We start from the raw sequence: 13,291 nt of genomic DNA, 5'->3' as shown, positions 1-13,291 counted from the left end.
TTCTGATTGATTACAGAAGTTCAGGCTGTGGTACAAGCTCACACAGCAATGCTGGTGCTGAAGCTGTGACAGTACCTGAGAGCCCCATGTGAACATCTTGGGGAGCATCAGGGGAGCTGGGCCATTACAGCAGCAAATAGCAAACACCCAGACTGGTGACAGAGTTTCTGACTGCCTGTTTTTTAAAAGAACACCAAGGTTCTCATTGATTTCAGCAGCCTTTGACCTGAACTCGATGTCAGCTCTCCTGGACCAGCCTTTGTTAAAATGATTGTGGTCAGTACCTTCAATTTACTTTTTTCACATTGTTTGCAAATCCAGAACATGTAAGAAGTGACCTTAGCAAGCAGGGTTCAGTTTAAACTTCAGCCATAGGTGCAAAAACCAGAGTAATAGACCTGTTTTCAGTCTTTTTTATCCACCTTTTTCTACCTGCACAGGAACTACAGCTGATCTAACAAAGCATTGAAAAATATCTGTGTGAAAAATAAAACACTTCAAATGAATGGTACTGTACAGCAGCATTACAATTTGTTCCTCTTGTTTGGAGGAATAAGATGTGAAGAATTGGCTGAGTAACCAATTTAATAATGAAGAGAATTTAGAATACAGAGAGAGTAGTTGAAAGCCTTGGGACATCATTCCCTGAAGTTTCATATGCTGCCTGTGCTATGCTCCAAATCAGGGAAATTTTGATACAGAAGTGATTAATAGGCAATACCTGTGCACAGTCTTTTATCACATTAATAAAATCTTTAACTAGCCTTTGAAAATTCTAAAACCTCCTGTGTTCAGTTGAGGTGCACAGATAGAAAGAACTGCTGGCTGGCAGATGTTCAGATACATTATCAGAAAATGTATTTTCAGCCTAACCAGTATAATGTAATTCATTCTAACATGATATTTCAGGTTTATTTCAGTGTAACTGACTACAGAACACAGAGCTCTATGCAGGAGACTAAAGGAGGTGAAGGCGTTCAGCTTAAAGGTGACTGGGTTAGGCCTGGTACGGAGCTGAGTATTGGTGGCTAGACACTCAGATCATTTAAACAACTCAAAATTGGAAACAAAAGGGTTTTCTTTTCCTCTTGTAGTCTGCCCAGGTGAAGGAAATGGCTTTATTTCATGAGACTGCACTAAACTTATATAAATGTTATTGTCACTGCACATTACATTAAAAATTATCACTTTAGGAACTGCTGTGTTAAATCTTTGCCTTGTGCCTCCACTAAAAGAGGCAACAACATTTTGGCTGGCTGTAGTATTTTACAGATGAAGCACAAATAGCTCTGTGTGTGTGCTTGTATCTGTTTATCTGTATAAACTTCTCTGTTGAAGTCTTAGCGTGAGGCGCCACATGAATTGATTGCTTCATTTTGCTGTTTAATCAGCTCTGAACTGTCAGTGCCACAGCAGTTATTTTTACTTGGACTTCACCCTGGTGGCAGATTCCAGTTGCTTTAGTGCTATGGATTTTGGTTTGCTCCCCCCAGTCTTGCTTTGCTGTTGAATCTCCTCTTTATGGGATGTTTCAGCAGGTGCCTCTCCATTTGCCACCTGCCCTGGTGCAATTTAGTTCAAGTATTTTAATTATTTAGGTGACATTTTACCTTATGTGGTCAGGCTGAATATGTAAATAGATTGGAGTCTTTAGGCAAAAAGAATGGGATAATTTTATTTTTTTTTAAAAGAAGTGAGAAGTTTGTGATCAAAGATAAGAAATAAATAGTGAAACATAGAAACAAAGCAAAATTTCTGTTTAATCTCATTCCCATCACCATTTTTTATATCTTATCTCTTTAGTAATTATTGATTTATGATATGGAGTTGATGCACTTGATAGAGAGACTGTGTGAATAGCTCTCCACATCAGTTCCCAAAATGTGCCATGCTCAGGGTGTGGCATGCAGCAGTTCACAAGGCCAGGCATGATGGTCAAACCCAATAATGCAGCCTTAAAAGTAAATAAGATTTGTCTCCTTTACATTTTAAAATTGTTTCTCACCTGAGGATGATGCTAATTAATTTACTAATTATATTGTGTGTTTTAATGAGATGAGTTAAATGAGTTAAAAGTATTTCCTTGTAGCAAAGGATAAAAGTCCAAGTGTCAATCAAAAAAACTCGAGTCCCTTGCATGCTCACTCATTTACATAATGCACATTCAACTTTAAAAAAAGAGCAAAAGATGCAGTTCTCTTTACTAACCTTTATTAAATATGCAAATCACAATCATAACTTTGATTTTGAAATATCTATTACGGTAAGAAAAAAAAAGATCTACCAAAAATAAATCAAATCAGCCCAAACGCTTCTGCTGTGGTCTGATTTACTGTTTGCACTCCCTGTTTCTGGTGCTGGCAGCAGGAAGAGCAGCAATAACACAGTGGAGACAGTAGATGGCTGTAGAAAAGTGTGTTGAGCACTCCTGTGTGAGCGTAATAAGATTGGGAAAGGCCTTGACCTGACTGGATGCAGCTTTTATCTGAAGTACATTTAAAGAGATAAAGGAGAAGCAGGGTGCAGTACATGTTCCTTTCTTTTCTGTAGGGGCTTTGCTTTGAGTTTAAAAATTTCTCAAATGTGGGATTTGTGGACTGGGTCCTTCAGCAGGGAGAGGTAATGGCTCGAGAGCCACCAGAGTCACTCTGAGGATTCCCCCCTCCCTCAAGACGCCTTAGAAATCCTCCTGTAAAATTCCTACAGAGGGGGCGTCTGTAGATCCCATAATAATAATCAGGAAGTGGTATATTCCCATTTATTTATTTATTATTACTTTTTTTTTTTCCCCTCTCCCCCCCCCTCCTCCCCTCCAGTGTAGTTGGCTGCCTTTAGTGCACGGACCTGCTCATTAAATAGATACACCAAGAACTGTTACCTAAGCAGGCTTGACAGTAAAGAAAGGACAGGCTGAGTTAGGGAGAAAAAGGGAAGAAAAAAAGACAGCCTGAAGCAAGTCACTTCACACGCAGAAAGAGCCACTGAACGAATGCTGTTCTCATAAACAAACTAAAAAAATACCTTGTATAAGAAGAGAACTGTGAGGACTTGACAGAAAAAAGGCAAGATTTTCTACCCACTGTTTTCAGTTTTCCTTCCAGACACACTTGGTGAAGTAAGGAGACTTCTGTTTGCTGACAGAGCCCTTGATTTCTTTCAAGATGATGATGTATTTGTGGGTAGGTAGTGTCTCTCTCCATGTCAATCTTTTGTTAATAAATGGACTTTGGGAGCGTGGATTTTAGCCTGTAGCTGCAGCATGTTTTGTGCTATGGGAGGTGTGTGTGCTGCAGGGGAGCGTGGCTGGGGCGCAGGACCTGTGCTTGCATTTCCAGGCAGAGTTTTAACAAACCGGGTCGTTTACTGAAGCTGGGATTTATTTTCATGATTTGCAGGACGTGGCAGGGTGCACTGCTTTCTTTTCAATGCCTTAGAACATATTGCAGTCGTGTGAGATTCACTGTGGGGTTCAGTTACAAAGCGAATGCTGCATCACTTGTGGCTGCTCAGAATTTGCTTTCTTTGTAAGAAATGAAACAATCTTAATGTGATTAAAACTTCTAATGTGTGTTACTTAACCCAGTTACTTTTATACTAATTGTCACAGTCTGTCTTGGCTTTTGAAGTTTCTGGCAATTGACAACTGCAGATAAAGAAATAGATATTTTGTTCCTATTTCTATGATTTTATATTCAGCATTGTTCTGGTTCCTTGCAGCAAAATCTGCTCACCTTAAAAATAATGTTGTGTTGTGGTATGTATGTTTTTAATTAGTAAAGCTATTAACCTGTGTATTCATCCAGGTTTTGATACAGAATGTTTTATTTCTTAGCAAAACAAACCCACAAAGAAATCACTGAACAAATCTGCATACTTAAAAGCTTTTCTGTGTTCCTCTTCAAAGCCTGTACATCTTCTGGGAAAATATTTTAAACTAATCTCATTTGACAATCTATTTATTTATTTAATTTAAACGTATGTAAAAATAGACAAGTGTGCAGCTAATCTGGGCCACCTCTGCAAAACAGGCTGCAGAGGAGCAGCACTGAATTCTCAGAGATATTATCAGAAATCACACCTTCTCTTTTCAAATCACTCGTGGTTCATGCTGTAAATCTGCCTTTATGCGTTCCTCTCATTTCTGTTGACCGTCCACTGTATCTTAGTAACTTTTGCAAAAGGCACTGCATGCAGACTTTGAAGTTTGTTTTTTCAGTGCTCTGACCTGTGCTATGGTTTCGGGAGCTCACCAATCACCGAGCCTTATGATTTTGTCTTTTTTTCTGGGTTCTGTACTACAAGTCCCTTGAATTTTCACCAGTGTGTCTGTGCCTGACTGCTGCTGGTTTTTAACCCTTACCACCATCCTGTATTGAAGCTGCTGGTGCAAGGATTAATTTCATTCTCCTTTTAGATCTATAAATCAGACCCCTCAGTTGCAGCAGTGGGTCTTTCATTCAGTTTGTGCTGTGCTCTTAGAGTTGCCATCATCCAAAAGAGAGGCACAGTAAATATGTGAGGAAAAGCCCTTTTTTCTAACATACACAGTGAGGTGAAAGGATGTGCATTATTGTGTATTATTCTGTTTCTCTGTGGCACAGGCTCAAAAGGTTTGAAATCCAGGGATCTTCTCCCTCCCCAAGCCTAGGAATCATTGTTAACTTGAAAATTCAGTGTAATACATTTTCTGGCATGCGGATTTCTATCACTTTTAGTGCACTGTATTTTTTATTTTTGATGAACTTTTCTAGATATTCTTTTTAGAGATGTATATAAATACTTTAAGCAGAACAGCCATAGTAACAAGCAGTTTCTGATGGTACCAATTCCTGGTTTTCAAAGCTCCTAGTAATTCATATAAAGGTTTCAGTAATTAATGTTTCACATTTAAAAGTGTGTTCATTCCATTTTTATTTAGTCCTTTCTACTTACATTATATGATGTATGTTTTCTCTGGTTTTCTGATTTGCAGAATTCTTTAAACAGTCCATCTCTCTTTTGGCACTACTACACCTGGGTATTGAGTATTCTTCCCATTTGCAACTGAACTTTTCTAGTTAAAGTTATTCAAACAAAATCTCAATATTAGTAGGAAAACGCAGAGAATAAACCTTTTTTTAATTGTAGCAGAACGTTATTACTTTGTGAGTATTTATGGAAATAGAGGATTTGTATTCATAGATTATTTTCTTCCTGAAATGTTGATTTTTTTAACTCTGTAAGTTGGGGCCATGCTAAGATGCAGCATATGGAAAAGACGCAGTAGGTAAACAAGAGACTTTCAGTAGATGTAGGTGCAAGGTATAAACTCACAGCAGCACTTGAAATGCTTTCTCCTGACATCTCATCAATTTTTTATGTAATTATAAAAAGCTTCTCAGCAGTATTATTAAAATTTAAAGTAGCCAACTTGTGTGAAAATGTAATCTTCCCTTTTTAAAGGGTATAAAATTAACTTATTACATTTACTGAGATTTTTTTCAGACTATTCACTTGTTTATGTAGCAGTGCTTACCTGTTGTTTCATTTTGTGTGTAACAGAGAAACATTTTGGATATTTACAAAGTAAAAGGAAATTTTTATTTCTTACTATTCTCTAATGACTTAGACATTATCCTGGAACGGTTTGATGTATTTTTTCTTTTTAATTCTACTGATGACAGTGATATCAAGTTCCTTTTATTGCAAGCTGAACATGTTCAACTAACTTAAAATATTGTGCAGGAGTGCAGAGCACAGACACTAATTCAGTCTGTTGAATGGAACAGTCTTGATTAGGTGATGTTTTTTAAATACTTATTTCAACATTTCAAAAAGTAGAGAAAGATTTTAATGTTGTTAACCCTGTCAAAGGAAATCCATATTTGTTGACAGCCTAAGCAATTAAATGATGTTTGTATTTCTATTTTCCTCCTTCCCTGGACAAAGGAGATCTTTTTTTGGTCTGGTACTTTATGCATAGGAATCAGATTGTGCTGTGGGAGTCAGAGTTCAGCAGTGTCAGAGTTCACCCTGACCAAGAAACTTTGAAGGCTTTCAGGCGTTACTGATTTAGGAGCTAGGGAAACCAAAAGGGAATATGTTCTCTCTGAGGGGTACAGACCATTTTGCATCTGCTGCTGCTGTACTTGAATACCCCTTTCTCCCCAAAATGAGGTTGTTGCAGTGACTCAGGGTGTTCTGGATCGCTGCAGGTGATCATTGCCATTTCCTGTGTAACTCACCTCCCCAGAGCTGATGGGGTTTGCTCAGAGTGCAGCAAACATTTGTGTTGGGGTTTTTCCAGTTAGAGGGTTCTGAAGTTGCTGACTCGTGCTTAGTGTGTAACTTTTGGTGGCTGAAAGCTGAGACTGCTCCCAATCTTTCAGAGTCCCCTCTTGCTGTATACTGTTCCTCCTCTTTTTCATACTTTGAAAAATAAGCCCAGTTTATCCACATGACAGTACAAGCAGCTGCTTGATTCCCAAGTAAACAGTTCCATGGTTGGCTGTTTTCCATCTGGTTGTTCAGTTCCCACCGACCTCATGTTCAATTTCCATATTCTGAGTTAGGAGTCGAGCATTTGAAGTTAGTACATGCCGTGAAAAAATCAAATGTTGTGGGAAAAACTGGAACAAAATCATTGGTAAATATATTTTTAGAATAAGAATTGTTAGCTTTCCACACTTTCTTGTATGCTACAATGCTAGACTAAAATTACCTTAATGTACCATAATACAGTTTGATAAATTTTATAAACACCTAATTAATGTCTGCTTAGTCAGAGTAGTGCTTCATTCCTGTCAGTCTGCTGTTCTTTTTAATAATAGGGAATGAGTTGTCAGAGATCTTGTGTATATTTAGCAGAGATTTTTTTTCAGTAGCAGCTTCAGAATGATACTTGATCAAACAAGGCAGAAAGCATGTCAGCAAATGAAATTTGGTATTTTTCCCAAAACTAGAGTAGGCAGATACAGAGAAACAGATTGAAAAAAAAAAGGTGTATGCAATAGCAACGAGATCATTTCTTCTGGCAATAGGACACTGTTTTGACAACTCTGTAGAATAAAGCTTTTGGGTCCAATACAGAGAATTGTACTTGTCTGAATTAGCAAAATGTTCCTTAAATGAACATCTGGGAAGAAGTCTGGAAGAAAAAAGAAACAGACGCTACCACAAATTTAATCTGGGTATTCAGGAATTTAAACTCCTTTATTGTTGCATTTCTGGTGCCTCTCCTATTTAGAGGCATCCTAATACACATAGATGAGTGTGTGTCAGCTCCCATACTCAAAAGCAGATGGTATTTTATTCAGCTGACCAGGGTCTGCATGTTTTTATGCACCAAATGTGTGCAGGCACAGAGTGTGCCTTGCTCCTGGCTCAGAGAAGGGTGTCATTTCCAGCCTAACTGGTGCTCCTGGTGTACTCAGTGTTGCAGGACACCTGTGAAAAGGTTTTTTGGTTTTTTTTTCCTAGAGGAAATGAGAACCCTAAACAGATATGAAGATAACTAAAATGATAAAGGAACAAAAACTTTGATTTTTTTTTTTTAAATTGTGGTAAGGAACAAATACAATGCTCATATTTTTTTGGGTAACTTTACCTGCTGTGTATTTTGTAGCAGTGAAATTGTGGGCATTAAGCAGAGGATTGTTCTCTTCAATGAGGATTTCCAAAAATGCCCTGGACTAAGACAAAATGCACTGCTGACTGTGCCTAAAGAGCTACAGACAGTGAGATCCAGCATGAGCTAAGCTGAAAGAATAAATGACTCTGCTGAAAACAGTCAGAGGAACACTTCAGCAGTATAGATTTTATTGCATAGAGTTATTGAGCAATCAAAGTATTTAGATCCTATTAGTTAAGAAAAATCAAACATATTAGCAGAAAAGCTGCAGATATCTTCAGAAACAGTGATCCTCATTCTGCTTTCCACTGAGACCTTGAATAAAACATGCAGCTTCATCCTCTGCATCTGACTGCCTGACCACTGATGTTGAATAAATGTGTACCTTTTATTATTAACATAGAAAAATACAAAATGATTTCATAATAGAGTATGCTGATGTGAATAGTAAGGATCTTCAAGGGTACCTGGCTCAATAAACTTGAATAATGCAGTATTGCAATTTATAAATCTACAGTCTTGATGGCTAAAATAAAAGGACTGACAGAGGTGTTGAATGGAAATAGGATTACACTTAGTTATGGAGGAATCTAAGACAATTCTCAGTAGGCTGTCTTTATGCATCTATTGGAACACACACATACTTGGCTTAAAATCATACCTATAATACCTCATGTTGTGATGACAAAGCTAAAAATCACACTAGCATGCAAAGCATGAAGACATTCAGCAAAATCACCTTTTTTAGTGTGAAGAGAGAAATGAAACAGAAGAGAAAAGCAATTCCAGTTCAGAATGTTTGACAGTAACTTTTGGTCATTGGGTAAGTTCAGAAGAAGGATTTTCTTGCCCTGCTATGGTATTTTGTAGAACACCATTCTGTTATTGATGTGAGGTAAGAATGGCAAGAGAACAAATCAGGATGCTGCTCTGTTATGTCCAGCACTGCAGTTAGGCAAGCAAGCCACTTTTGGTTTATAAAAGAAATGTACATTCCTGTAGAGACCAACACACATAAGTATTTGATGAAACTGAATTTAAATAGGATCAAACTGAGCTTAAGCATCAAGAATATATTTATTATCATTACTAATACTTGCAGCAGAATCTGTGCATTTTGTGACTTGCTCTGTTCTCTTTTGAAGTTGCATTATATGTTCTGTATAGTTTAATTGCCAAATCTGCTCTCCCCCCTTCCTTTAGCAGGGAGTTACACTTGTCCAATTAACCTTATCTTCATCGTGTCCCCCTTAATAGCCCTGCTTTCCATCAGAGCTTTGAGTGAGCTGTGTGGGTGTTTTTATCAGTGCAGGGATATGTGAGAGGAAAGAATTGAACAAAGGCTGCATGAAATGGGGCTGGGTGAGCAGGTTAGAGCCCTCCTATTGTCCCATGATTGTTATCTCTTAGTGGAAATCCTTCCTGAGCACCACTTGTGGGACTGGTGGGTTTGCAGAACCTCAGCTGCTGTTGGAGGCAAAGGAATGAACAAGTCCTGAAGGTTTTTTTGGGCAGTTGAGGAACCTTGTTTGTGTCTTGAGATTAATATCTTGATGTGTTCCTTTTGGATGTTTATTCCAGTGAAGTGTGCCTGCTGGAGGAGCTGTCATAGTCCCCAAGCCAAGATTTCCTTATCTTGTCACTGGAATGTGCAAATGCCTCTAGGCTGGATTTACCTTTCGTAACTTGTCAGGCTGTCTCACAGTTTAATCAACAGAAGGGGATGTTTACTAATCAAAGTCTGGGTATCTGTTCACATCTTTTGATGTCTTTCCATATGACTTCCTTTTCCCCTTCTGCTCCTGGATTGAGATTCCTTCCTTGCCAAAGAGATGAATCGGTGTTTGGATCTTTGTCATAGCCTAGGATGGGAATCTACCTGTTCTTACTGCAGCCAGAAAGCTCAAGTCCAACATTCCTGCAGAAATCACTGTTTTTACAAAGGTTTCTAATACATTAGGTATATTTTTCCCCATCAGGATGGCAGTTGTGTCATGGGTTGGAGCCAGCTAGCAGCCAAATTCCCTCTCACTCTCCACCTCAGTGGGACAGGGAGGGAGGAGGAAAGGGAAAAACTGGAGTGAGAAAGCTCATGAAACAGCAGGAACACATAGAGATCACTTCCCGATCACTGCCACAGACACAGCAGACTTGCCTTGGAAGAAATGGCATAATTTATTGCCAGTTATAATTTATGCCCATTCAATTTGTCAATTTAATTTCTGGTTCAGGTAGTGGAAAACAAAACCAAGACCCCTTTTTGTTATCACCATAAGTTAAACTCCCACTCTTCAGCAAGGCAGTGAGTGACATGGAGGGATTACAGTCAGGACACAGGAGATTTTCTTTTCAGATCCTTTTCATTCTTTCTGTGCTCCATGGGTGCTCCTCCATGGGCACAACACGGATTTAAGTCAGACAAATGCATCAGACTAAGTCTGATCATTGGTATTTCAAGTTTTCTCCACAGATTGTTGTGTTTGTAGAGTTTTGTGCATTTTATCTTTCGTGATCTGTATATATATAACATACAGGGACTCCTTTTATAGGAGAAAAGCTGATATATGTTTGAATTTTACTTTTCAGTGAGCTTCTCCTCAAATATAATTACAGGAATTCGAGGAAGGATAAAATGTGACAACATATTTGTGAATTGTGAGATTTAACAGAGACTGAAGTAGATATTATTGATGTGCTTCCTGCTTCATTAAATTCCCCTTAAGGTTTGCAGCATGGATATGGATCATTTGCAATAATAATTATGCAGTGATCGATTGATTGTGTCTGACATTGTACTTGTCACCTTGAAATGCAAAAACCATTTATTTTCCAGTGGGTGAACAGCCCTCTCTAAAGTCAGACACCAGTGTGCACCAGTTGGTGTTAGAGAGGGATGCATTTGATAAAGTTGGGAACTTCATCTTCACCTATACCTAAAATGAAATGCCACTTGTCATTTTACAAAAAATGAAAATTGCCCAACCAGCAGTGGTTGTAGATTAGAAAGTACAGTCTAAGTTCAGAGAGATTGTTAAAATGGAATATTTGTATTTCAGTTGGTTCCTGTGTGTTACAAACACGGGGTTTTCAATAGGTCTGTGCTGAGATGGGATGCAAAGAGCACACGTGATAAAACTGAGGTCTCTGCTTTGGGAACTGGAGTGTGTCTGCCTGCCTCACTGAGACTTTGATTCACAGCAGTATTAACTGGAAAATCAGCCAAAAAAATACTTCCACTGTAGTCATTCTCTGAGTAAAATGCTGTACATTTCATGTTTTCAGTGGTGTAATCATCATGACAATGTAATCTTCCTTTTATTAAGAATATTTGTAGCAATGAATGAAACTCTGTCCTTTGGGCTTTCAGAATTTTGTTTCTATTGAAGTTGCAGTGAAGCAGCTGGTTGATGGCTGCAGTCAAAGTGAAGTTAATCTGTGCTTTCTCAACTAATATTAAAGCAACAGCCAAGGGAAATGTTGTTTCTACATATTCCACTTGGAGCTTCTGCAGAGCATCCATTGGTATGGAATGGGAAGTGAAGACCAAAACTATATTTGGTGAGATGAGATTTGATTAAAAAGTTACTTTTTCAAAGCCAAAAGCTGGCTTTAGATTGCATCAAGGAAAATATTTATTATTACTTTATTTTGATATTTAAACTTTTATTCAGAGGCCTAGTTTACCTGAGCTTTGGTTTGCTTTATTCAGAATTTTTAAAACACATGTATGGATTTTTTTAATTGAAAAAGACTTAAATTTTAAGATTGTCAATATTCTTTAGGGTGAAATGGTGTGCAGATTATTTTATTCCCTCCAAGGGTGAACACAGATAAGCATATAAATTGGAATATGGAAATGTTTAATATATTGATTCTCATACAACCAATTTGAAGAGTAACTGCAGTGCTAATGGTAAAGTGGCAATGTTGGTTGTACTGCTGATTTAAAAATTAACAACTCTAGTTTTTATTTTTATGGACACTGAGTAGAGCTTACAATACTCTTTAAAAGTGTGACGTGAGAAAAATAATTCACTTTTTTTCTTAAAGCGGTTATTTTTTACTCAGCACATGTGTAAGATTACTGAAACTCCTAACCTGAAGAAAGGTTTCATCTGTACTGTTTTCAGCAATTCTACTTTTTTAGCTTGGGGGTTTTTCAGAAAATATCCCAAGTCAGTGGTATGAATTTGTAAAAGAGCCTGAGATAAATTGCTGCACCTGGTAACACACCCAATATATCCCCTTCTTGCCCATGAAGTTGTAATTGGAATATAGTACCACTTTTTTCTTTCAGGTGTTAAATTCTCAACCATGAGAAACACCTAATTGTAAATGTAATTAGGAATTAGCCCAGCTGGAATTTTTTACTTACTTCCAGTGTTCATTATGCAGTGGAAGTGTTGAGAAAACTGAGGGAACTTTATTTTGTGAGGAACACTCACAATGGCCACGACTGTTTGTCCAGTTGTACCTTCACACTCCCATCTTGTCTGGAAATGCAGCATCCCAGCAAGAACAGGAACAGCAGAGGAAGAAGGAGAAAACAATAAATGTCACTGAAAGGGAGGGAAATGAAGGAGAGAGGGGTCAAGGGGCTGAAATGAGAATATTTAAGATCAGAACAGTCACTGTCCTTTTCTGTTAAGTGTGAAGGAATTGTGTCCTCTTGACATCACTAAGGTTCAGCTTCTAAAGCAACCCACAGGGTGAACTTATTTTCTGTCTTCATGTGTTTCAAACCCTATTTGCTGTCACAGACTCTGCAATACTGTTAATAATAAGGTTTAATAATAATGTCTTTATTGTGCTATGCTTTGGTTGTAGATACAGATAGCACCACCCTCTCAGATGAGGTAAATTAGTTCCAACAGAGACCAATCTAAAAAATCTTTATTTTGGGGGGTGTCATTTTGGTAGAAAGGCAATTAAAAACTTGCTGTAGAAAATGGTCTGTTTTACCCTCCCGGTGGTAAATGCTTTGAATTGGATGGTTAAGAGTCAGACTGTTTTGCTTAGTTTTTTCTTTCCCTGCGTGTCTGGCAACGTTTGATGACTCTGTGGGTAGGAACAGGATAATAATAATAATACTAGGATGCAAATTTTGATTTATATGTTGGATAATTCCTCATGAGAAGTAAGACAAGTACAAGAGGTTACTCTCAAGCAAGGGAAGAAAGCTGATCTAACACGAAGACAAAATTACAAATGCTTTAGGAAAAGGTGCTGGAGACAAATGAAGAATGTGGAATTAAGTCGTGTAAAGACTAGGAAGGTAATTTAATAATACATACAGGCCTAGCTGAGGTGGCATAAAACATCTCATTCTACAGCTCATGTATGAGGAGTCCTGTGGTGTGATGCAGTGATGTGTTACTGGCACTTGTAAAAGTTCCTCATGCACTTCTACTTCTTACTATTCATTATTAATGTGTGTGTGCGTGTGTTAAACATTCACTCTCTTATTTCAGAAGGTTATCATATGCTATTAATGTAAAACTGCACACTGAAAGCAAAGATAACAATCCTGTTTTAAGTTAATATATGGATGTTCACAGCCAGTGAACAAATTCTTAATTTAAATTGGTTTATAAAAAGCAATTATAAACAGACTAGTCACATTTATCTCTTAGCTATAAAAACCACACACAAGCGAGCCACATGTTCAATTGGAATTTTTTC

General features: G+C 37.8%; 1 protein-coding gene across 11 annotated transcripts in view; it reads left to right on the top strand.

The window, feature by feature from the left end:
* The window catches only part of RBFOX1 (RNA binding fox-1 homolog 1), a 667,961-nt gene that overhangs the window by 317,125 nt on the left and 337,545 nt on the right, over positions 1–13,291 (top strand). Inside the window, exon 1 of one of the 11 annotated variants that reach the window (XM_031062650.1) lies at positions 3,061–3,179. The exons of the other annotated variants lie outside the window; for them this stretch is intronic. Within the exon in view, the coding sequence (XP_030918510.1) occupies positions 3,162–3,179 (18 nt within the window). The 5' untranslated portion in view covers positions 3,061–3,161. Of the gene's footprint in view, positions 1–3,060; positions 3,180–13,291 lie in introns of those variants that run through there. 11 annotated transcript variants of the gene reach the window in all.

This window comes from Geospiza fortis, unplaced genomic scaffold (assembly GCF_000277835.1).
Source record: "Geospiza fortis unplaced genomic scaffold, GeoFor_1.0 scaffold146, whole genome shotgun sequence".
In the NCBI taxonomy this organism is placed as follows: domain Eukaryota; kingdom Metazoa; phylum Chordata; class Aves; order Passeriformes; family Thraupidae; genus Geospiza; species Geospiza fortis.
The sequence above is the reverse complement of the archived record's forward strand: the minus strand, read 5'-3'. Positions and strand labels throughout refer to the sequence as shown.